The sequence below is a fragment of the Chelonia mydas genome, chromosome 6 (assembly GCF_015237465.2).
Source record: "Chelonia mydas isolate rCheMyd1 chromosome 6, rCheMyd1.pri.v2, whole genome shotgun sequence".
Taxonomy (NCBI): Eukaryota; Metazoa; Chordata; order Testudines; family Cheloniidae; genus Chelonia; species Chelonia mydas.
The window spans coordinates 111602900-111628534 of NC_051246.2; the positions used below are offsets into that span (position 1 = coordinate 111602900).

At 41.9% G+C, this 25635-nt stretch overlaps 2 protein-coding genes across 19 annotated transcripts in view; one reads left to right on the plus strand and one right to left on the minus strand.

The window, feature by feature from the left end:
• WDR20 (WD repeat domain 20) overlaps positions 1-7202 on the plus strand; it is a 71185-nt gene extending 63983 nt beyond the window's left edge. For 4 of the 10 annotated variants that reach the window (XR_006291371.1, XR_006291370.1, XR_005225610.2 and 1 more), the window contains 2 exons: positions 3751-3817; positions 5558-7202. Coding sequence is in view for 6 of the 10 variants with exons in the window: in XM_037900963.2 (XP_037756891.1) it covers positions 4315-4423; positions 5558-5629; positions 6638-6657 (201 nt within the window). In the remaining 4 variants the exon portion in view is untranslated. Of the gene's footprint in view, positions 1-3750; positions 3818-4314; positions 4424-5557 lie in introns of all 10 variants that reach the window. The other 6 variants (XM_037900963.2, XM_037900968.2, XM_037900965.2 and 3 more) reach the window with 5 other exon arrangements.
• Positions 1-25635, minus strand: part of MOK (MOK protein kinase) — a 33036-nt gene that overhangs the window by 2489 nt on the left and 4912 nt on the right. For 2 of the 9 annotated variants that reach the window (XM_043547864.1, XM_043547862.1), the window contains exons 2-9: positions 22316-22430; positions 19190-19279; positions 16860-16957; positions 5497-5575; positions 5306-5354; positions 3953-4131; positions 909-1010; positions 69-242 (exon numbers count right to left, since the gene is read on the minus strand). In XM_043547864.1, the coding sequence (XP_043403799.1) occupies positions 69-242; positions 909-1010; positions 3953-4131; positions 5306-5354; positions 5497-5575; positions 16860-16957; positions 19190-19279; positions 22316-22335 (791 nt within the window). In that variant the 5' untranslated portion in view covers positions 22336-22430. Of the gene's footprint in view, positions 1-68; positions 243-908; positions 1011-3952; positions 4132-5305; positions 5355-5496; positions 5576-12084; positions 13810-16859; positions 16958-19189; positions 19280-22315; positions 22431-25635 lie in introns of those variants that run through there. The other 7 variants (XM_043547863.1, XM_037900971.2, XM_007062897.4 and 4 more) reach the window with 7 other exon arrangements.

Here is a 25635-nt window from a genome sequence, read left to right on the forward strand (position 1 = left end):
TTCTCTACAGTCCATTGTGCAATTCGGGATCTAACTTTAAAATCCTGTACTTAAAGTGTAAAACTTACCTCAGCTCTTGGAAATAAGGATGCTGTAGTGCTTGGTGGGCACCAGTTCTCTGATCAGGATCATATTCTATCATCGCATACATAAGGGAGAGGCTCTTGGGGGAGATATTAGGCACAAGTGGAGATAGTCCTGTCCCTTTTTTAAAGGGGAAATCAAAACTCATAGCTCTTGACCTGTGTTAAACCCAGTAATAGAGCAAACACTTAACATTCATGTAAACTGCCTCCAAATATTAAACTTACTAAAAAAATACCTAAAAGGTCAATGTAATCTGACTAGGGACAGTAATTAATTACTACGTTTTTGAAAAGGGAAGTAATTAAAGAAGCACTCAAATGTCAGAATTTCCTTCCTTACAAAATTATCACTGACATGCTAGAGGGTGCAGAGGTAAACTGCCAGGTGAGACCTAGAATACAGTTTTGATTCTCTCTCATCTGCCTGGGAGCATCACAAAGGAACTGCCTCTGGATAGGGAGAGAACCCCTATCTGGCAACTGACATGAAGCAGCATTACATTTGTGGAGGAGGAAAGTCCCCTTGACCACAAAGTTTGTGCAGCAATGATTCAGCTGGTATAGGCTGCAGGACACAAATCCCCGATGTGGGTAAGAAAAAACTGCTCAAGTTCCCTCTCCCCTCAACTTGAAATCTTGTGTGATCAGAAAATTGCATTTAGGAATTACACTTAAGACAGACTTAAGTATTTACATATTAATTAATGACTTTATTTAGATTTAAAGTGTTCACAATAAAAGAATGATTGTGGAAACTGCTAGATTATATAGCAGATTTCACTTATTTAGATTAATAAATATGGGAGTGTACTACATACTTACTGTTTGAACTTATTAAGAGTTTTCTTAGCAGGGGTGCCTAGAATATCATGGATTTTTGATATTTGGTCCAATTCATTAGATCCAGGAAAGAGAGGGTGGAAACTGAAAGATAAGAAATAAAATTGGCAATACTAAAAGCGATTTAAACTAGTTCTCATGGAATGACTGCCACTGTGTGGTGTGCTCTGAAAACTGACAGACCATTTTCAGACTGGTTTCAGAGTAGCAGCCGTGTTAGTCTGTATTCGCAAAAAGAAAAGGAGTACTTGTGGCACCTTAGAGACTAACAAATTTATTTGAGCATAAGCTTTCGTGAGCTTCAGCTTGTAGTGAGCTGTAGCTCACGAAAGCTTATGCTCAAATACATTTGTTAGTCTCTAAGGTGCCATAAGTACTCCTTTTGTTTTCAGACTGCATTTCATATTGGTCAGCAATAGGAGAACAATGTGTTCGCTTATTGCCCGCACTTCTGGTGGGATTGGGCAAATCAGTTCAGGCAAAAGAACAGTCTCTAACCACTGACCTGCCCCCACACCCACAATCTGCCAAGGAATGTCTAAACTCTGTTGTAAACATTCACCGGGAGTATACTTACTTGCAGAGCTTTAAAGCTCAGCTGGTTTTTATGGGGATGAAAGTGTAGCATTTTGTAAGAGTACTGTAGAGTTAGTTCATTTGGAGTCAGTTTTATTTTGTGGGAGAAAGGACACATTTGGGTTTTTTGCCTGTCAACTGGCCTCTGCCCAACATAAAATTAGTTATTTCTACTAGTCAGCAAGCAGCCAAAGCAGAAGGGCTGCCAGTTCATGTGGCAGGAGCAATAGCAGCTGTATGTCCTTGGTGAAGGAAGAGAGAGAAGCAAAAAGGCTGCCACTGCTGGTTGCATACCGAACGAGGTGGCAGAGGAGGAGGACAGACCAGAATTGTTGCCATTGCTAGGGCACACAGGCCAAGTGGAGGAGAAGGAAGAGGAGGAGTGCAACACAGAACAGCTACCTTTTCCAGAGCACAAGGATGTTCAGGAAATATTCACTGGCTTTTTAAACTATTTTCATGAATTATAATAATAATGGAAATTACAGAGACTCTCCCCAGTTCTACAATTTCTTGCACACTTGCATCTCTCAACCAGCTGAACAAATTTTATTACAGCTTCCGCAAAACTCACTTTTGCATAGAGTCAAACTGTAAGGTCTGGTTTTTTTTCACAAAACAGAGCCTGTAGAAAATGGGGTTTAACAAACTTTTACAAATTAAACTGCAGAGTTGACTCCCATGTGACTGATTTCCTCTGCTGTTGCAAAAGAGTAAATCAGCAGAGGAGGCAAAAATATTAACATCTCAAATGTACTATCAAAACTGAGGACGGCTTATGCTCATGACAACAAGGGTATGTTTACACTGCCATTGAAGGTGTGACTGTAGCACAGGAAGGCATACACCTGCTAGCTTTAATTTATCTAGCACTGGTAATAATAGCAGTGAAGACATGGCAGCATAGGCTAGCAGCCAGAGTACAAGCTGCCTGGAGAGCCTGCTATGTACCTGGGTTGTTAGCCCATGCCGCCATGTCTACTCTACTGTTGTTACACCACACGGGCTAGATCGATTAAAAATAGCATTGGTAGGCTACAATCATATCTCACTTGCAGTGTCAGCATAGAATCCTAGAAATGTAGGGCAGGAAGGGACCTTGAAAGGTCATCAAGTCCATCCCCCTGTGCTGAGACAGGACCAAGTAAGCCAAGACCATCCCTGACTGGTGTTTGTTTAACCTGCTCTTGTACACCTCCAGTGATGGGGATTCCACAACCTCCATTGGAAACCTATTCCAGAACTTAATTACCCAAATAGTTAGAAAGTTATTCCTAATATTTAACCTTAATCTCTCTTGCTGCAAATTAAACCGGTTACTTCTTGTCCTACCCTCAGTGGACACCAAAAACAACGGATCCCCATCCTTTTTATAACAGCCCTCAACATAGTTGAAGACTGGTATCAGATGTTTCTCCCCTGACCCTCACCCCCAACCAGTATTGTTTCTCAAGACTAAACATGCCCAGTTTTTTTAACCTTTCCTCATCAGTCAGGTTTTCTAAACCTTTTATCATTTTTGTTGCTCTCCTCTGGGCTCTCTCTAATTTGTCCACATCTCTCCTAAAGCGTGGTGCCCAGAACTGGACAAAGTACTCCAGCTGAGGGCTCCCTAGTGCTGAGTAGAGAGAGACAGTTACCTCCCATGTCTTACATATGACACTGCAGAATGATAATAGCTTTTTTCACAATTGTATCACATTGTTGATCCAGTATACCCCACAGATCCTTTTCAGCAGTACTACCACCTAACCAATTATTCCCCATTTTGTATTTGTGCATTTGATTCTTCCTTCCTAAATGTAGTACTTTGCAGTTATATTGAATTTTATCTTGTTGATTTCAGACAATTCTCCGTTTTGTCAAGGTCATTTTGAATTCTAATCCTATACTCCAAAGGGCTTGCAACCCCTCCCAATTTAGTGTCATCTGCAGATTTTATAAGCATACTCTCCACTCCATTATCCAAGTCATTAATGAAACTATTGAATAGTACCAGACTCAGGACTGACCACTGCGGGCAACCCCTGGGAGTATACTCCCAGTGAGCCATGCAGGACTCGGTGAGGAAAGGAAGAAAAAACAATCACTATTTCCCAAACTAAGAAATATTCAATCACGAAAAAATATTACAAACAATAAAACACGTAGGGGGAATTAACTATATAAAGGCATGTGACAGTCTTACTTTCTGTTAAGCATCCAGCTACTTTATTGTTAATCTGCTATTATATGTGTTTGGTGACAGACAAGGAAGGATCTGTGCCTAATGTAACTTCCAGACTAGAGGCATGAAAGAGTTCCAGAAAACCATGGTAAATAACATTTATGCCCTTAACATAATATTACTCATGCCATGTGCTGATTACATAATAAATTGATTTTCAACTTGGAGTTTCTTTGACACTGAATAAACCAGATTCTGAATTTCTTTCTACTTAGCACTGTACCTTGTGATTTCATAGAAAACGCAGCCAGAGCTCCACATGTCCATTTTGTAGCTATAGTAGCCATCTGTGAGCAAGCACTCAGGTGCTCGGTACCAGCGTGTAGAGATATATTCTGTATATGGCTGCTTGGAATATACACTCCTACAAGATCCAAAGTCTCCTAACTTCAGGGTATCCTGCTGCAAAAAAACCACAAAGAAACAAACAAACCAACCTTATGTTGTCCAATAAATTAGAAAACGGTCAAATATTGAAGCAAAGGCAGGAAGACTTCTGAAATACCTGAACCAGCCATTAGAAATCTAATTATAGTTTGCTTTTGGTACTAACTTTTAGGTTTTTTTGTTTTTGTTTTGTTTAAGAGAAAAAAGGTGATTTGGAATTCAAATTGCATGTCTGCGTTCAATGTTATTAAAGCCTATTCTCCAGTGACACTTCAGCAGCCTATCAATGAAGCATATCTCAGCTATGGTAAATGTTTCATTATAGTAACAAATTGTAAAACTGTCCTTTAAATTGTAAGTGCTTCTGAAATTTAAGGCCATTTATGTCCCATAATACACTCTAATATCTTTCTGTACATTTTCACAAAAAATGTTAGAGATAACCATTAATAGTAAAATGTATTAGCTAGTCTTGAAGGGAAGGTTGCTAAAAGCGACATATTTAGATGAGGTTATTTTCTTGGTGTCCTCATTTTAGTAGTCACATGATAGATATTTTTCTGGCTTTTCTTTGTATTAGTTCCTCTTCGTCCTCCTGGTTTCATTTTGGGACACACTAAGGACTTTGAAACAGTAAAATCTATCCCATAAAAGTAAATGAGCTGAATTCTGGCAACAAAACTACTAAACAACTCTGGAAAATAGGCCTTCTGCCAGCATTTGATAGTTTTTAATACAGGAATCTTTCAAAAACAAAATCAACGTAAGGTCTCCTTGTGCAGTTGTGTGAACAACTTCTGCCGACCATAGGAGTTAAACATGGAGAGGGGGGCCGCAGGACTGAGTCCCAATACTTGTTTCAAAAATAGCACAGAACGGAAAAAGTCATTAATACATGAAAAAGTGAGTTTGTTTGCTTTCAGACTTAGCTCAGATGTAAGATTTGCAGCTATAGAACAAGAGAATCCATTTATGCTTTTATCCAATAGCAACAGAAAACATTTGTTCATTCACCATTCAAGGAAGAGAGGGCACAAGACTAAAGTTACATACCAAAGAGTCAACTCTCTCTAACTATGAAAATTATACCTCACACTTACAAAGATATACATTTCTCTGTTTATTTTGAGACGCTAGTATATGTACTTACACTTTCAGTTAAATGATATTATCTCACAAGACTACTTACCTTTATTAATATATTTTCTGGTTTCACATCTCTATGAAATATTCCATTTCTGCACCAATATAAAAATACCAAAAAGAACAACTCAATGAAAGTATGAGCATATTCAGTATGTTTCTAATTATCTGAAGGCAACATTTAATTATAAGTGTATGGCATACTTCTTGAAAGGTTATTGCTGAATTTAGTCTTACCTGTGCATGTGATCAAGGGACTTGCACAACTGGTACATGTAGTTCATTATTTTTTTTTCAGGTAATGGCTTTCTCCTCCCTAGAATGTGGAACAGTCAAATGAAATTTCAAGTTGCACAAATGCTTTATATCAGTGAGTAAGTATACAACAGAAGTAACATCTACTTTTCATCTTCTGATACGGAATCCATATTCCCCTCTTCATGAATAAGAAGAATTTGATTAACATTTTTACACTTGTCGTACAAAACCACCACCATTGCAATCAGCATTTCATTTGAACTAGGACATAAGGTGAAGACAGCCAAATTTCAGAATACACCAGAATAGTCTGACAAGTACAGCTGTGAATCTGACTGCCTATAAATTGGCAGCGTTGGTATTGCATGATTTTTCATAGTGCAGGGAGGGATTCTGCTACAGACGAGCTGTGAGTATTATGAATGGTGACATAATATATCTATTTTCCCCCAATTGTATTATAGCAGAAGCATTCCATTCCAAACATATTGGTAGGCCTCATTTCCTATGTAAGCACTAAAGTAATGATGCATAAGGTTCAAGATTTAGAAGGGATTTAATCCTCTACAAGTGCACTGCCCAGAGTGTCTTATTCCTGTTTTGGTATGCAAATTACAGAACAACCTGTTTACTTCAGTAGGTGTTACTGACAAAGGTAAGACTGCTGATAAGCAAGACTACTCCATTTTTGTTTAGGGTCCTGAAGACATCTGATAATCACTTAGATTGTTTCCTTTACAGGCCTTCTTAAGGCTTTGAGCTTTGCTGTAGTGCCTATAAATAATAATATCATTAGTACAAAGAGAAAATTAGCAAATTTCTTAGAAAACTTAGTGACTCTGGTTAAACAAGTTTTAAATTACTTCAAAGTTAGACTATATTTAACAGTTCATTAACTAAAACTAACTTTAGATTATAATGCTAGTTAACTATATAGCCAAACATGTTATTGCAACCTTTGGATTTTCTATCTGTACTCATTCTTTGCCAGGTAGAGCAGTTTGCCACGTAAAAATAAATGTTATACCTAAAAGAGTAAGACAATAAGAATTCTTTTCTTTAATGGCATTTGTATGGTCCCCATTACTACAGTATCTGAGCACTTACTCCCATTTGACAGATGATGAAACTGAAGCTTAGAGGTGAAATGCCTTTCCTAAGGTCTCAAAAGAAGTCTACAGCTGAGCCAGCTACAGAACCAAGATTTCTGGATTCTCGGTTCACTGTCTGAACCACAAGACGATTCATCCCCTTGTTAGCGTAAGAGTCTGCTGTAACACAGGTTTGTTTAAGACTAACCTGCAATATTTGTTTTTTCAGAATTCTGCAGAGGATTTTAAAAAAAAATAATCAGATCGGGTCCTTTTTTGCTTCTTTGATGTATATAAAGGCCTGAAAACTTTCCCTTATTTGTTTTCTGCCTTTTTTTTTTCTTTACCATTAAGTATCAGGAATGTCAAATCTGGTCTTCCCTGATTTTGCTAGAGGACCTATTGTATCTCTGACCATGTATATTGTGAGCACTCACACCTTATTTGAAAGGGCTGGGGTGTCAAATCTTTGACATGTTTAAAATTCCAAAATGTTAATTACTGAAGGTAATATGTATTAATAAAAAAAATTGTAAACAGTATGACTAACTAAAGATTCCTTCCCCAATAAACTGCTTGCTTTCATTCTCTTGACCCTTGATGTTTCTAGTTTGATAATTCTACCCTTAGCCCTGGTCTACATTACGAGTTTAGGTTGAATTTAGCAGCATTAGATCGATTTAACCCTGTACCGGTCCACACAACGAAGCCATATTTGTTGACTTAATGCACTCTTAAAATCGATTTCTGTACTCCTCCCCAACGAGGCGATTAGCGCTGAAATTGACATCCCCGGGTTGAATTTGGGTTAGTGTGGACGCAATTCGACGGTATTGGCCTCCGGGAGCTATCCCACACTGATCCATTGTGACTGCTCTGGACAGCGCTCTGAACTGGGATGCACTGGCCAGGTAGACAGGAAAAGCCCCGTGAACTTTTGAATTTCATTTCCTGTTTGGCCAGTGCGGCAAGCTGATCAGCACAGGTGACTGTGCAGATCTCATCAGCAGAGGTGACCATGGAGTCCCACAATCGCAAAAGAGCTCCAGCATGGACCGAACGGAGGTACTGGATCTGATCGCTGTATGGGGAGACGAATCCGTGCTTTCAGAACTCCATTCCAAAAGATGAAATGCCAAAATATTTGAAAAAAATCTCCAAGGGCAGGAAGGACAGAGGCTGACACAAGGACCCGCAACAGTATCATGTGAAACTTAAGGAGCTTAGGCAAGCCTACCAAAAAACCCAAGATTCAAATGCCCGCTCAGGGTCAGAGCCCCAGACATGCCGCTTCTGTGACGAGCTGCATGCAATTCTAGGGGGTGCCCGTACCACTGCCCCACCCCTGTACATGGACTCCTGTAAGGGGGGAGTCTCACGTAACAGTGATGAACATTTTGGGAACGAGGAAGATGATGAGAAGGGGAGGTTGAAGATAGCGCACACCAGGCAAGCGGAGAAACCGTTCGCCCCGACAGCCAGGAACTGTTTATCACCCTGGATCCAATACCCTCCCAACCCGGGCTCCCGGACCTTAAAAAGTGGAGAAGGCAGCTCTGGTCAGTGTACCTTTGTAAATATAATGCATGGTTTAAAAGCAAGTTTCAAAGCAAGCGTGTTTAGTGAATACTTTGCCCTGAAGACTTGGGATGCATTCATGGCCAGTACAGCTACTGGAAAAGTCTGTTAACGTGTCTGGGGATGGGGCGGAAATCCTCCAGGGACATCTCAATGAAGCTGTCCTGGAGGTACTCCCAAAGCCTTTTCAAAAGGTTTCTGGGGAGGGCAGCCTTATTGCGTCCTCCATGGTAGGACACTTTACCATGGCAGGCCAGTAGCACATAATCTGGAATCATTATATAAGAAAGCATGGCAGCGTGTGGTCCCGGTGTTTGCTGGCATTCAAGCAACATCCGTTCTTTATCTCTCTGTGTTATCCTCAGGAGAGTGATATCATTCATGGTCACCTGGTTGAAACAGGGGAATTTTATTCAGGGGACATTCAGAGGTGGCCGTTCCTGCTGGGCTGTTTGCCTGTAGCTGAAAAGAAATCATCCCCCCCCGTTAGCCACGCGGTGCACGGAGGGGTGAAGTGATCATCCCAGAGAATTGGGTGTGTGTGTGTGGGGGGGGGGGGTTAGTTGGGTTTGTGCTGCACGTTAACCCGAAAACATCAGCCCCTCCTTTTAAATGGCCAATGTGTCTTTTTCCATTTTAATCTCCCTTTTTTTCCTCCCACAGCTGCAAAAGTTTCAACACTGCTACTAGCATCTCTGTCCCAGAGGCTAGCGCAGATAAGAAAGCAAAAAAAAAAAAAAAAACGCACTCGCAATGAAATGTTCTCTGAGCTCATGCAGCCCAGCCAAACTGAAACAGCCAGCAGAATGCGTGGAGGCAGACAATGGCAGAGTCCAGGAAAGCACAAAATGAACACGCGGACAGATGGCTGGAGCAACAGGAGAGGTGGTGGCAGCATGATGAAAGGAGGCAGAATGCAAAGCTGAGGCTACTGGAGGATCAAACTGATATGCTCCGGCGTATGGTTGAGGTGCAGAAAAGGCACAGACCGCCACTACAGCCCCTGTGTAATCAAGCGCCCTCCTCCCCAAATTCCATAGTCTCCTCACCCAAACGCCCAAGAACGCAGGGGTGGGGGGGCCCCTCCAGGCACCCAACCACTCCACCCCAGAGGACTGCCCAAGCAACAGAAGGCTCGCATTCAATAAGTTTTAAAGTGCAACGTGGCCTTGTCCTTCCCTCCTCCCCTGCTCCCTCACCCCCCCACTCCACCCGGTGCTTCCCTCCTCCCACACCCCTCCCGGGCTACCTTGGCAGCTAACTCCCTATTTGTGTGACGAATTAATAAAGAATGCATGATTTTGAAACAACAATGACTTTATTGCCTCTGTAAGCGGTGATCGAAGGTGGGAGGGGAGGGCAGTTGGGTTACAGGGAAGTAGAGTGAACCAAGGTGGTGGGTTTTCATCAAGGAGAAACAAACAGAACTTTCACACCGTAGCCTGCTCAGCCATGAAACTGGTTTTCAAAGCTTCTCTGATGCGCAGCACGCCCTGCTGTGCTCTTCTAACCACGCTGGTGTCTGACTGCAAGTAATCAGCGGCCAGGCTGATCAACTTCCCACCCTGCCATAAACGTCTCCCCCTTACTCTCACAGATATTGTGGGGCGCACAGCAAGCAGTAATAACAATGGGAATATTGGTTTCGCTGAGGTCTAACCGAGTCAGTAAACTGCGCCAGTGCGCTTTTAAACATCCAAATGCACATTCTACCACCATTCTGCACTTGCTCAGCCTATAGTTGAACAGCTCCTGACTACTGTCCAGGCTGCCTGTGCACGGCTTCATGAGCCATGGCATTAAGGGGTACGCTGGGTCCCCAAGGATAACTATAGGCATTTCAACATCCCTAACAGTTATTTTCTGGTCTGGAAAGTAAGTCCCTTGCTGCAACTGTTCATACAGACCAGAGTTCCTGAAGATGCGAGCGTCATGTACCTTTCCCAGCCATCCCACGCTGATGTTGGTGAAACGTCCCTTGTGATCCACCAGTGCTTGCAGCACCATTGAAAAGTACCCCTTTCGGTTTATGTACTGGCTGCCTTGGTGGTCCGGTCCCAAGATAGGGATATGCGTTCCGTCTATGGCCCCACCACAGTTAGGGAATCCCATTGCAGCAAAGCCATCCACTATAACCTGCACATTTCCCAGAGTCACTACCCTTGATAGCAGCAGCTCAGTGATTGCGCTGGCTACTTGGATCACAGGAGCCCCCACAGTAGACTTGCCCACTCCAAATTGATTCCCAACTGACCAGTAGCTGTCTGGCGTTGCAAGCTTCCACAGGGCTATCGCCACTCGCTTGTGAGCCATGAGGGCTGCTCTCTTCTTGGTATTCTTGCGCTTCCGGGCAGGGGAAAGCAAGGCACTTTCATGGAACTTTGACCTTACGCATGCGAAAGTTTCACAGCCACTGGGAATCATCCCAGACCTGCAACACTATGCAGTCCCACTAGTCTGTGCTTGTTTCACGGGCCCAGAATCGGTGTTCCACGGCATAAGCCTGCCCCACTGCCACCAGGATGGCCAAATTGCAGGGGCCCATGCTTTGAGAGAAGTCTGTGTCCATGTCCTCATCACTCTCGTCACTGCGCTGCCATCGCCCCCTGCCTGCTTTTGCAGGTTCTGGTTCTGCATATACTGCATGATAATGTGAGAGGTGTTTACAATGCTCATGACTGCTGTGGTGATCTGAGCAAGCTCCATGCTTGCCGTGATATGGCGTCTGCAGGAGAGCAGAGTGGCAGCGGAAGCGGTCGTTCAATGATGATGGTTTGCAGATCTACTGCACCGTCTGCTTCCAGGACACAACAGCTGAGTGGGCTGCACACTTGCCGTGTTATGGCGAGACAAGAGCAGCCGAGCAGAGTTGCAGCGGAAGCGGCCCTGCGAGACCACCAGGAGAGCAGAGTGGCAGCGGAAGCAGTGGTTGACGACCTGTGAGGTGGATTCATGAGAGCAGAGTTGCCGCGGAAGTGGGAGCCCACAAGAGGCAACACAGAGAAATTCACTATCGAGACAAGAGCAGGAGAGCGGAGTGGCAGCGGATGCGGTGGTTTGAAGACAACAGTTAGCAGTCCTACTGCACCATCTACTGAAAGCAGTATGGCGCCCGCACGGAAAAAAGGCGTGAAACAATTGTCTGCCGTTGCTTTCACGGAGGGAGGGGTGACTGATGACATGTACCCAAAACCATCCGCGACAATGTTTTTGCCCCATCAGGCATTGGGAGCTTAACCCAGAATTCCAATGGGCAGCGGAGACTGTGGGAACTGTGGGATAGCTACCCACAGTGCAACACTCCGAAAGTCGACGCTAGCATCGGTACTGTGGACGCACTCCGCCAACTTAATGTGCTTAGTGGGTACATACACAATCGACTGTATAAAATCGCTTTCTAAAAATCGACTTCTATAAATTCGACCTAATTTCGTAGTGTAGTCATACCCATAGTCAACTATTCATAAATGCCTAAGTCACGTAGGAATACAAATCACACAAAGTGACAGGCATTTCTCAAAATTCCACATTAGTTCCCCAATCACCATAATCCATGTAGATTAGACAACAATGCTTGAAACCGTGGTGCATTTACATTAGGGCTCTTAACAGTGCTGTCAGCAACAATGGGATTTTTTGAAAAACTTTGTTAGTGCAGACAAGGTTACATAGTCTTCCACAGCAGACAAACTCTGAATTACTAATGTTAAAAACAGAATTAAAAAAAAATAAAATAAACGTAGGCATCTTCATAACAAGGTACAAGCTCAACTGTTTTTTCCCTTTGCAAGTCACCTTTCAGGACTGAACCAATGCTCTTCAGCTTTCAGAATTACAACATTATAAAAGCTTAACTCAATAAATAATTATGAACAGAATCACAACAGGAAGATGTTACCTTGTATGTGGCTGCAATGCACTTGTATCCACAGAATCTTCTCCAGATCTTAAGAGTCCTAACCTCCTTCCACTGAAGTCACTGGCAAAATTCCCATTTACTTAATTGGAATAGAGCTGGGTGCCTAGTTTGTAGATAGTGAATGAAGGCGCTCTATTGCGCTAAATGTTCTATTCAGAACATAACTTTGTAAGGAGATTATGTCATAATTTTTTCCCCACTTGAGTAGTTTAAATACACTTTCAAAATGTTCCTAATCTACATAACCAACGTTAATATTTCTGTCAACCCCAGAATTTTTTCAGAAAAAATAGGATTAATTTCCAAGACCAGTGCCATTAAGAAACTGAATAAATGCTGCTTTCGTAAACATTGCTGTTCTCACACACCTGTTCCAATTAGAAATCTATTCTTAGCAAACCCATGCTTGAAAATTTTCTTCATTCCAAAACTTTGTATAGACCAGCTGGTTCTAGACATTTGCTTCCCCTCTTTCATTGTCTCCACCAAGTTTAAAAAAGCCTTTTTGTAGTAGTTTTATGCCTTTTTCAGATTTTATTTTGCAGGATTCATAATTTTATTCAGAAAATTAAAGCATAATTAACACTAAAGAGATATTGTTTACCGGTAGTAATCCATATCTCTTCTGCACACTGAAACAGTCTGAGATGTTAACTAGTTTGTGTGGGTGCACAGCTGTGGAGGGCTGCTCTCTGACAAAGCATCAATAAAATAATATCTACAGTAGAGTGATGTACAGATTAGCAATATGTTCCTTCTGCTTCAGAACAGGGCAGCTACAAAAGGAGATCTTTTTATTTAGTTGCAACTATCATCCAGGTAATATTCTTGAAGTTGTTGAATACTATACTTTTCAAAATTAAGAAGGATTAATTTATTTTCCAGTTCAACTGTGTGTTGGGAGCTTAACATTTTCTAGGTTTTAAAACAGCAAGTCTCAAGTGTTGGCTGGGTTTTGCAGGTGCCCTTTCTTTTTGGTGGCTGTTTGTGGCTATTGCTAGTTCAAAATCAGAATTTCCATCCATAGGAAATGTTGATATTTTGGCACATGTGTTCAATTGAGACAAAAGTTGAAATATTTTTTCCACAGAACAGAAAATTCCAAAACAATTCAATTTGAAAATGTAATGATGTTATCTTGCTGCCTCATGTGAAGCTGTAGATCAGGTACCTCATACCCCATTCTCCTCTATGATCCAGGCTCCTCATAGTACATTACCCATGATGCACTGCAGAAGCGAAACAAGAGATGAGACAGTAGTGAATCATGGAAAATGAGTCCAGCCAGGGAGCCCAGCCCATAAAGAAGAACCCGGGCACAAGGTTTCATAGCAGCTCAAATAGATGCAGTTCAATGTCAAACTCGAACTAAACTGTAATGTTTCAATTTGAGTTGACCCAACCTGAAATGAAATATTTTGGTTTTCCTAACAGAAAATCAAAAATGTCAGCAAACTTGGAATCTTCCTGTGGAAAACTTTGATTTTTGGAAACTGTTATCCATCAAATTTTGGAAACTGTTATCCATCAAATTACCAGTTTAAATCCTGTTCCTATATTCAGAAAATCCATCTCCCCTTCAAGGCATTCAAAGATAACGCCAGAAGACTACTAAAAAAATTAGAGAGCACGCTTTAAAAAGGTGAGTTGTAAATGGACTTACAACTCTTTCTAGCAATGCTGATTTTTCCCCATTATCCAGACTACAGCATTCAACTTTCACCTCCCTAACCAGACTAAGGGCTTGTCTAAATTTACAGCACTTCGGCTACCATGCTGTAAAACTTAGGCCTGGTCTACACTGGGGCGGGGGGAAAAAATCGATCTAAGTTATGCAACTTTCACATAGCTGAAGTGGATGTACTTAGATCTACTTACTGTGGTGACTTCACTGCAGTAGGTCGACTGCTGACGCTCCCCCGTCGATGCCACCTGTGCTTCTCGCTCCGGTGGAGTACCGGAGTTGACAGGAGAACGCTCGGCGGTCGATTTATCTTCTTCACTAGATGCGATAAATCGACCTCCACTGGATCCATCGCTCCGGAGGTAAGTGTAGACATGCCCTTCGTGAAGACTCTACCTAAGCCAACGGGAGGGCTTCTCCTATTGGTGTAGGTACTCCACCTCCCCGAAAGATGGCAGCTATGTCAACAGGAGAAACCCTCCCATCGACATAGCACTGTCTACACTGGGAGGGTTAGGGTGGTGTAACTATGTCGCTCAGGGGTGTGGATTTTCCACATCCTTGAGCGATGTAGTTATATCGACATAAGTTGGTAGTGTAGACCAAGCCTAAGTCAGGTATTCAAATCCACCCCCATCCACACACCAGGCTAAGGAAGGACGTTCAGAATACTAATCTTTCTATTATTTTCATTCTAGGTCTCCCAACATCCATCCAACTGCAGCTAACTAGATCCTACTCTGCTGAAATAGCTACCTTCTACCATAACTACTTATATGCTTCAGTTGTAGAAAGGCCACCTTTTCCTTCTCAACTCAAAGCAGCGTTGGTCTATAGGCATTCAGATATCTATACTATTTGACACACTCTTGTATAGCATCCTAAAGCTATAACTGTTTTCCCTCCCTCAAAACTATAACAAATAGCTCTTCTAGCTCCCAACAAACTGGCTCCATTCTTAAACAGGGTTCCAAGGAAGCTGTGATTGCATCATTTTGGTGCCTAATGGGGTTGTATGTAGCGTGGGAGTCAGCAAGCCCTGTGGGGATGAATGTTGTTGAAACCCAAGTGCCTGTGATGGAAGACCATTACTTTTATTTCAGTAACACCTACAGGCCCTAGCCACTGTACAAACATAGTGAGAGGTGGTCCCTATTCACAAAGCTTACTATCTAAATAGATTAGACAAGATAGAGGTTGGGAGAGGAAAAAAGCACGGAATTGACATGACATGCCAAAAGCCAAGCAGCAGATCAGTGTACGCTGGGAGCAGAATCCTGGACTCCAGTGCCCTATTGACAGGATCTAATGGCTTTTAAAGATTTGTAGCTGAGGAGCTCTGGGTCTTGTATGCCTACGTAAGGAAAACGGACTCATTGCTGAAAGTACTGGAATTCTGTTAATTCCATTTACAAGAAATATTTAACATGGTGGTTTTGTTTATTAAATTATAGGTGTGAGCTTCACAGTTAAGATGAACAATAAGGGACACAGCAAATGCTTCAGTCAGTTCTGAAGTAAAAACCTAAACATTTTAATTTTTCAGAACTGAAATAAGTAACGCTCAAATCGGTTTCCTGGAAGCAGAAAGTTTTGCTTACAATCCATCCGATTAATCCATTGTAGATGACAGCCCCTTACATTACTGACTCAGAGTTACTAATGATACCACAAGTCTGAAGACTAGACTTATTATAAGGCTATTATTTATGTTTTAATAACAAAGACACAAGCTACTGCATGACTCAACTTTTACAATGACAAGCATAGTTCAACTACTTTTCGGCATTCTACTTTCAGCTTTTGATCTAAGTATAGATAAGAAACAGGGTTATTCACCATTGCAGAGGTCTGAAAGCAGGGTCTCCTCAAAGTTAGTAGGAACTTTTCTCTAGATTGTAACTCAGCATGCAATACTCTTATTTGCTTATTTGGGTTTTAAAGCACCACATATTATACCCTGGGCATGTTGTTTTTTCTAGTGACTATTTTAAATTTTGAAATCGCTGCACATTAAACTTCAATAACAACCTCCCTAGCCCCAGCCAGCAACCATTATCCAGCTCTCAAAATGTCTATGTGGCCTTGTCTACATAGTTTTTGTACTGGCATAACTGTTGGTTAGGGATGTGATTTTTCTTTAAACTGCTATAGTTATACTAGAACAACCCCTTGTGTGGATGCACTTAGGCAAGTATAAAGGTGCCATAGACCAGTATAGCTCATTCCCTTTCTCTTACATAAATAAACTACACTGATATAAGCACCACTGAAACTTTGTCCACAGTGTGCAGGGGGGTCATATAATTAAAGCAGTACAACTTTTATTTTTAGAGCTGTCTAAACACAAATGACCAACACACCCTAGCCTTCATCCACTTCAATTTATTGTCTTTAGTTACTGGCAAATCATCCTACTGTCTTTTCCTGGAAACTCCTCCCATGGTCCTAATTCTTACATTGAAAAACAGTGATCTAGCATCAGAAGCTAGGAACTAATGTTTACAGAACATGAAGGAAGTTCCAAGTAGTAATTTGGCAGGCTTCCTCTATGGGGATAAATTTAGCAGAAGCTGTAGAGGCTTGTATTACTCTATCATGAGCCTTCCTGAATAGGCTTACCTTGGTTCTCAAACTTTATTAAGTTTGAACTGAAAGATTTGCTGCTTTCAAACAAAATGAGCACAATTTTCTTACCATTAAACTGGTAATTTTTATAATGAAAATGTATAATGTAATGAAATACAAACTTTCCATGTTTCAGAGTAGCAGTTGTGTAGTCTGTATCAGAGTTGTTTCCCTTTCAGGTTTGATCATGTATATCTATAGAGTCACTACTCTGACTCATTTGAAAATAGACGTGTGCACAAGTTTCTAAATTAAAAATGCCTATATATAGTATAGAAAACAGCCAAAAAATAGTAGAAATTTCCCTAAAAATTGTACAATATACTCTTCAATTTCATACTATATAATCATTACATGAACAGCCAAGTGAAAAGTATGATTAATGCCACTTTATGGTCTGTGAAAGGGAGGATTTTGAATGACTCAAACATGCTCTACATACCTCTTATTAGCTCATAAATATTCATGTCCATAAGTTCACATATTAGTGCAAGAGAGCCAGATTTTCTGTCACTGAAGAAACAAATAGGGGTTTTTTTTCTGAGCAAGAAATAAAATTATATTTGCATTTGTATACAAAGTAGACAAAAAGTACTCCACTCAGCAAAAGAGTCAGTTTAATCATCAATAAGGCAACTTGTAGTTTTCAGTTTCAACAAACCTTTATCTAGAGAAACCTATTCAAATTGATTTATAATTTTAATTTACAATGGCATTTTCCCAAACTCTTTGCATTCGGCTCTCCTGGCAGGAAGCCTCATTAGCCTTCCAAGTACTGTATGGATTTTTACTCTAAGTATGGCACAATGATGCAGTCTGGAAGCTCCCAATAAAATAGCAAGACATAATATAGCCATAAAGTATACACTAAAAATTGATAAGAGATACAAAAGCATTGTGCCATATCTGAAAATATTTAATAGTTGAGCTGGTCCCAATATTGTTCCGTCTGGCCAAAATAAGTCACATTTTTAGCTATGTCACTTTCTAAATTCTATATTTTAACAGTGGCAGTTTTCTATGATAGTGGATTCCCTGTAACTTGAAGTCTTTAAATCATGATTTGAGGACTTCAGTAACTCAGCCAGAGGTTTGGAGTCTATTACAGGAGTGGGCGGATGAGGTTCTGTGGCCTGCAATGTGCAGGTCAGACTAGATCAGTGGTCCCCAAACTTTTTACCTCACGACCCCCCTTACCCCTGTCTGCACCTCCCCCCTCCCCCGAGCCGGGAGTGATGGCACGACTCCAGGAGTGGGGGGACGTGGACAGAGGTAAGAGAGCTGGGGCCACAGCTCGGGTACAGGGGTGAGAGACCGGGAGCAGAGCCCTGGGTGCAGGGCTGGTGGTCAGGGCCCCGGGGCCAGGTATCGCTACCTCACCTGGGGGCTGGCCCGGGCCCCAGCCGCAGCCCCCCAAACAGTCCTCCATGCCCCCTCACTCCCCACAGTTTGGGGAACTCTAGACTAGATGATCATGATGGTCCTGGTCCCTTCCAACCTTAAATTCTATATTAGGAATGACCTTCAGAATGGTAATTGTTGTCCATCTGTGCTTTTTCATTTTGCCTGGCACTATGTATGTAATAGGAGTTGTGAAATGATTAAAAGCAGGACCAAGTTTATTCCACAATTGTGACACTCAAACTTTTTACTCCAGAATCTGAGATTTTGGGGTTTTTTTTTTTTAAAAATGTTTAACCTTGTGGTTGCAGAAAAACTTGTGAATATGAACAGAGAGTGTTTCCTGTTTGACTCTACAGGGAGCTGGAACATCTCCCTGAGAAGTGTGACCTACCTCATTATCTCAAAACGGGCCCCTGTGGACTTCACAATTCTGCTGCTAAATAACTTGATGTTTTTCCAAGATGCCATGGAATTCATCATGTTCCTGCAGCTGGCAACCAACATTTTGTTTTATTTTTCCTTGCCCTGGTGGGACCTGTCTACGGATGCCTCTTGCTCTCCAATGTTCCTTTCCTAATAATTTGATTACAGTGCATGCTCCCTGCACTGTTCAGTTGAGCCAGGCAAAAAGGAATTGGGGAACCAGAAATGGAGAGTGGCTGACAATCTGGGCTGCAGCTAGATCTAGGGAACTCGGGAGATGGGCTACTAAAGATGAATACTAGCTTCCCTCTTCTGGCACTTGTAGTGGGAAGTAGTTTCTAAGCTGGGTTGTCTGGATAACACTGCAAGGGCTGAGGCCCAGAGAATGCAAAAACCAGCCTGAAGAGCATAGTGAAAAAAAATCCTTGTAAATAATAATCAACAAATGTTATGCTTGATTAATTTCAGCAATGAACCATAGTGTGCAGTTGCATAGGGGTGTGGAGCATGAAGGCAACAGAATAGAAGTCAGCTTTGCTACAGAATTTGGTCTATCTGTGCAACAGAGTACATGGAGCCTTGGAGGGCAGTAGGCATTAAGTCTCCTTCCCGTAAAACCAGAACATAAATTTATTAATTGCTTAAAATATCTCTTGTCCCAGGTCACCTGTTTTCCCATTTTGTTAGTATGGATGTTGTAATTCATGTTTTTGCAGCAATATACTCTAAAGAAACTGAAAAGTGTAATTTAGAACTGTATCATATCTTTGCTTAACAAGAGGCATAAGGGCTTGGGAGAATCAGACAGATCTTCCAAAGATTTCCTTTTTGATGGAATAAATAATTGGTTAAATGCCTCCAAGCTGTCTTTTGTCTCGAAAAGCTACTGAAAAATTTGCAAATAGAGGATACAGGAAGTAGGGGAAATAAATACACTGTACTTACAAAACCACCTCGTGTAACATAAGGATATTAGGATGTGGATTCAGTCGCCTCAGTGCTTGTATTTCTCGCAGACTATTCACTTGCTCGATACTAATGTGTAATTTAAAAAAGAAGTGAGAGTGGAAAACTAGTTTACAATTTAGGAATTAGATTGTGACTAAGTCCCCACACAAGGGAGCAAGAACCTCCCCTCCTCTTATGTCCCTCTGCAAGCTACCCAAATCTGGGGTCCAGGAATGAAGAAGTAATTGGGGAGTTAACTGTCTGGGGTAAGGGGATGGGGTGGGAAATGGGTAATATCCTGTCTCCACTTCCCCATCTTGCTGACCAGATTGGCTGACCCAGGAGAAGTGGGGAGTAATTTACTGTTGGTGTAGTCCAGAAGTAAATTATTACTCCGCAGCAGCAAGAAAGAAATCAGAGAGGAACTGTGACTCAGAAGTGCATCCAAGTCACAATAACTCCCACTGCTACTCCTGGGTTGGTGCATCTTACAGCTAAAGACTATACCTAAAAGGCACAATCTAGCCCTGTGTAATCATTAGCATTCAAACTCAATTTAAAAATTAATAACCACTAGTGTGAAGAACTGAAACACAGTATTTTACTAGCTAGTTGAAACATAATTAAATACTATGTCATTCATGCCTGGGACTCAATTAACCATTAGAAGTCCAGCTACAGAAACCGTTGGGGGAAAAATCCATTTTATGGGGCTTCAATGGCCTTGCATGGACACTAGATATAGCAAATCACTACAGGATAAGCTTTTCCTTTCACAAGCTGATCAAGAGTTAACCAAATGCCAAAATCCTTATGAAACTAAGAAAATTATCCTGTACTAGCAAGATCAATTTATATCACTATTACCTATAGCTATAAGTGAACATTCCAGTAAAAGTGTAACCTCTAGCCATTCATAACTATCAGAGGGTCCAAGACCTAAGGGTCACTTTAATGCATCATAGGGAAGATGCTTTCACAATCCCTCGTAAATATGGGAATGGTGGACGTCTAAGTGCAATGAGTTGAACACACTCAAAATTTCTTAATCTTATAACTAGTATTTATTTTTGTTAATTTGGTCTCAACTCTACACACTGTTTTCTTTTTTAATAAAAAAAGAGACAAAACTAAAACAGATCTCTGAAAACTAACATGATTGACTGGATATGTTTTTGGTCTCAATGCTTAATGTTAGCATTTCTGAATGGTCCCGAATAAAATGTTCCTAATTTTAATTCAAAACATGACCACAGTAAATTGATTTACACAATGAGGGTTATTTTCAGAACCAAAGTAGTACAATTTTCATGTTTGTTTTTAATCAATTTCAATATGCATTAAAAAAGGAAAATATATACTCAAAAGATCTGAACTGCCCATGTGAATTTCCCTGATAAAAATCCACTGCTGGAATCTGTTTCACAAGATATACTGCCAGTTTCAACCTTCTGTAAATAATAGTAATTTTACTTGGAGTACACTGTGCAAAACTGACTGACTCATCAATACTGGTTTACATGACAGGGCCAGCTACCTCATCATCTAATAAGATTTAATCTTGATAAATAAAAACAAACTGATCATAACTTCAGTGAGACATAATGGAAGCCTGTTTTGTGTTAAACAAAAAATCCCAAAACTCAGCACCAGCAAACTGGCATCTTTCCCAAATAAACCTCATACATAGAGCTAATTAAACAAATTCTCAGTTTTTAATATTTCTAAAATTGATTAGCCAAGAAATTTGTGTGTGCATTCAGAACATTCTGGACCAAATACTGGGTTGTAACCAAGCTGCACTCAGTGTAACTAAGGACAGAACCACTTTTACATACACCTTGTTCCTCCAGCTGTCCAGATCCACTGAGTTTATGGCTCCATTGTACTAATGGATCAGCACAAAGTGGCTATAGTATAAAGTTTATATTCAGTGGCCTTGGCTGATTAATTTTTTTTTCCATTTAAAGGAAAAGGATCTGTTGGTAAACTCACTCTTCCTTAATCTCTGCAGATCTTGATAATCAGTGCCGCAACAGAGCACTGAATCAAACCTGAAATTTTTCAAAGCCGTAGACGCAATATCAATTGTTACAAAAATAACTCCCACTGAAATCAATAGGAAATGAATGTGTCTAACTGAGAGCTGAACTTGGCCCCATGCTAAAGTTAGGGGTTGTGCACCTTGATTTGGATGAGAATGCCGTGTGTGGGTGTCCAGTAAATCCCACTTTGCCATTTTCCTAATAAGAAAGAGCTCCCACTGTGACTTGTGTTGCCCACTATTAGAGGACACAATCAAATGTGAATAAAGGCAAATACAAAACACAAAGAGGAACAAAATCTATACAGGGAGAGAAGATAACTACTGTTACACGATCCACAATAAAATAAATTTTAAACTGACAATGGATAACGAGGGTGTTCTTTACACCATCTTCTACTACTAATTCATTTATGGCAGGAACAAAAATGACACGAGCATGTTCAGACATATTCTACTTTTCCTTTCTGGTAGGAATTCATTTACAAATGTAAAACCAAGACCAGAATGGTGACAGGAACAAATATTCATTAAAGTAGATAGGAATGAACAAAGACCCCAGTGCTCCTCCCTCTCTAATCCTGATCTCAATCCAGTTGACAAGCAGGTATAGAATTTGCTACAGTGAGTGACATCAATGGGTCTACTTGGTAGTAAGCACAATGCCAAATAATAATTCGCTATACGATCAGGTCCTCAGTTCCCCCTTTCTAACATATGCCAACATATTTTTCAATACACTTGAACAAGTATTCAGAATCCTCTATTCCAGTGTTTCCCAAACTTGGGACGCTGCTTGTTCAGGGAAAGCCCCTGGCGGTCTGGGCCGGTTTGTTTACCTGCCGCATCCGCAGGTTCGGCCGATCGGGGCTCCAACTGACCGCGGTTCGCCGTTGCAGGCCAATGGGGGCTGCGGGAAGCAGCCCGGCAGGTAAACAAACCGGCCTGGCCCGCCAGGGGCTTTCCCTAAACAAGTGGGAAACACTGCTCTATTCAGTCTTAAAATTTATATTTATTTCCCCAATACATGTAAACAAAGTTTTCAGATTTTGGGCAATAGTATGATCAACTATACCTACCTTTCAAAATGCTGTTTCATTTGTTTCCATGCATAGTATTTTCCATCCCTAAGACTCTGTGTCTTCAGAACATCAGAAAATGTTCCCTCACCTATTTTACCAATTGGTTTATATTCTAAAAACAAAAATATTTAAAATTTTAAAAATCTAAAAATAAGTTTTGTTGTAAATAGTAAATATTTTTATATTTATTGTCAGTTGATTTTCATTAAATTCTGTCTTTGCTGGGTGATTTTCAATATTACGCTTTAGGTTGTGGTTCACATGTCAATCATTTGGGAAAAAATTGAATTGAATTAGAGCAAATTGGGTTTTACTGCCCCATCCTACTGATGCTCGTATTACTGATCATATAATACATTAACACAATCCCAGAGCACAAACTATGACCTCCCTGCTCTGTGACATGGTACCTCTGCACATACAAGAGGCCTTTTTTCTGTCATAGCTAGGGCCCTACGAATTTCACAGCCATGAAAAACATGTCACAGACTGTGAAATCAGCCCTCCTCCATGAAATCTGATCTCCCCTGCTGCTGGGAGCCCGAAGCTCCTATCTGCTAGTCTGGCCGTGCTGGGGAGGGACAGGAGTTGTCCTTCCCCTGCACGGCCGCTCTTGGTGGGGAGATCAGACCCATCTCCAGAGGCAGCGCAGAAATGAGGGTGGTATCATTATCCTGTCTTTGACCCAAACTATATTTCTCTTTCATTCTTCGCTTCCCCTACATGTACTTGATTGGTCCTGGTCCAATAATACTGACTGTTCCATCAGCTAGTCTTATCCAACCCCACAAGTCCCCTCATTGCTTAGTGTCCCTCCAGATTCTGTCCTTGGTAATCTCATCTGCACCTATAGGTTCAACAACCATCTCCACCAGTGAGCTGAAAGTAAACCAATTCATGTCAGTTTCATGCTACTGTTACTGCTGGGGAAAGCTTATGAACAACAAAGGAAGCAGGCAGTGGAGTTATTCACAGAGAAGAATCCAAAAAGTAGAGACCAAGGGAGAGGTAAAGTAACAAAGACCTCTTTCCTCCCTCATACCCTCATGCCTGACAGCAATCAAGGAGGCTGTAGGAGACTTAGGGTACTGCAGCATTGCAGCTATGCTGCAGCAACACTGTAGTATAGACACATGCTAGAGCAACAGGGTTTTTTCTAGTCACTACAATGAATCCACCTTCTTGAGAGGCAGTAGCTAGGTCAACAGAAGAATTCTTCTGTCTACCAAATGGTGTCTATATGGCAGGGGTTCTCAAACTGTGGGGAGGTTATTATGGTTGGGGGGGAGGGGGAGGAGTCGCAAGCTATCAGCCTCCACCCCTAAACCCTGCTTCGCCTCCAGCATTCGTAAAAGTGTTATTAATATATAGGGGGGTCAAACTCATAGGCTTGCTGTGTGAAAGGGGTCACCAATACAAAAGTTTGAGAACCACTGCTATATTGGGACTTAGGTCGGCTTGCCTACAGACAGGTCTACACTTAAAATGCTGCAGTGCAGCTGCACCATGGTAGTGCTTCAGTGAAGATGCTACTCTGCTGGAGGAAGAGCTTCTCCTGTCAGCATAGTTAATCCACCTCTGTAAGAGGTGGTAGCAGAAGCCCTCCTATTGACATAGTGTTGTCTACACTGGGGGTTAGGTTGGTATAATTGCGTTGCTTGGGGTGTGGAACTTTCACACCCGAGTGATGTAGTTAGATCAACCTAAGTTTTAGGTATGGACCAGGCTGTAGGGAAGTGGAGACATACCCCTTTCTCCTTGAAGCATCCAGGAGTCTTTGCAGGGGCAGGAGTGACTGAAAGCTCTTTCTACCATCCAGAAGCTGGATGGTGGATCTTTATATTTCAGATACCTACCAGCAGTAACCTAGGTGTCCGTTCCGTTCTTCTTTTCTACTAGCCAACCTTCATATCCGCTCTTGCAATTAATGCTTCTTCTCTTATTAATATTTAAAATCTGCCCTGTCCTCATTACCAAGGTTCTCTTTCACTTCTTATCTTTATTACTGTGACCTTCCCCTTTACAACCTTTCCTCTTCTCCAGCCTAACAGTGGCACTTTGGATAAAATCATCATTCTCTCCTATCATTCTTATCATTTGCTCTTTAAGTTCCGTCTAAGACTCTCCCTTTTCTTCCCTCATGCTGCTCTTATGTTTGAAAAACTACTTCTCTACACTAGACCCTCTTTAAAGCCCAGTTCTTCCAGAAATCTATTCTTCCTTTTCATCACCAACACATTCTCCTCCCTCTCTCTCTCTCCTGAACTATTGTCTTTTATTATTTTCTTGTCTGATTTAGATGGTAAGATCTTCAGTGCAAGGCACACGCAGGCCTGTTTATAAAATGCCAAGTACACTTTCAAATGCTATGTATTAATATAAACAGTCTTTGCTCATGGAGTACTTTACAAGTCAGGAACAGAATCTCAAAAACCAATATAGGAAGGCACCAAAACCCATCACAAACACACCAAATCAGGAATAATATGCTGAGGTGTCAGAATCCTGCTTAGAAGCCTGATTGCTAATATTTTATAATCCTTAACAACCATTGATTTAGCATGTTCAAACCTCACTATTGTAAAGAACATTCCCCAACAATCTTTTTAAAATAAAAAGATAAACTGTCACTACGGTGGAGATAATTGATAGCATAGTGGGTGACATTTTAAATGCATCCCCACACTGTCAGAGCTAGTTTCTGTGTGAAACATATAAGGCAGAGGTGGGCAAACTATGGCCCGTGGGCCACATCCGGCCCGTGGGACTGTCCTGCCCGGCCCTTGAGCTCCTGGCCAGGGAGCTAGCCCCCAGCCCCTCCCCCACTGATCTGCACCACCGCGCGGGCAACGTGACTTGGGCCTGCCCACCTCCCAGGCTTTCCAATAAGCCTGTTCTGCTGCTCTGAGCAGCGTGGTAAGGGGGCAGGTGGAAGGGGAGGGTGGATAAGGGGCAGGAGGTCCCGGGGGGCAGTCAGGGGGCGGTTGGATGGGGCAGAGGCAGTCAGGAGACATGGAGCGGGGGGGGTTGGATAGGGAGTGGGATCCCGGTTGGTTGGGGGGTCCCGAGAAGGGCGGGGACAGGGAGCGGGGGGGGTTGGATAGGGGATGGGGTCCTGGTGGGGGGGGGCAGTTAGGGACGGGGGTCCAGGGAGGGTTGGATGGGTCGGGGGTCCGGTCAGGGAGCAGGGGTGTGGATAGGAGTCAGGGCAGACAGGGAACGGGGGGGGGGGGTTGGATGGGGGTGGGGTCCTGGGAGGGGGCGGTCAGGGAACAAGGAGCAGGGGGGGTTGGATGGGTTGGGGTTTCTGAGGGGGG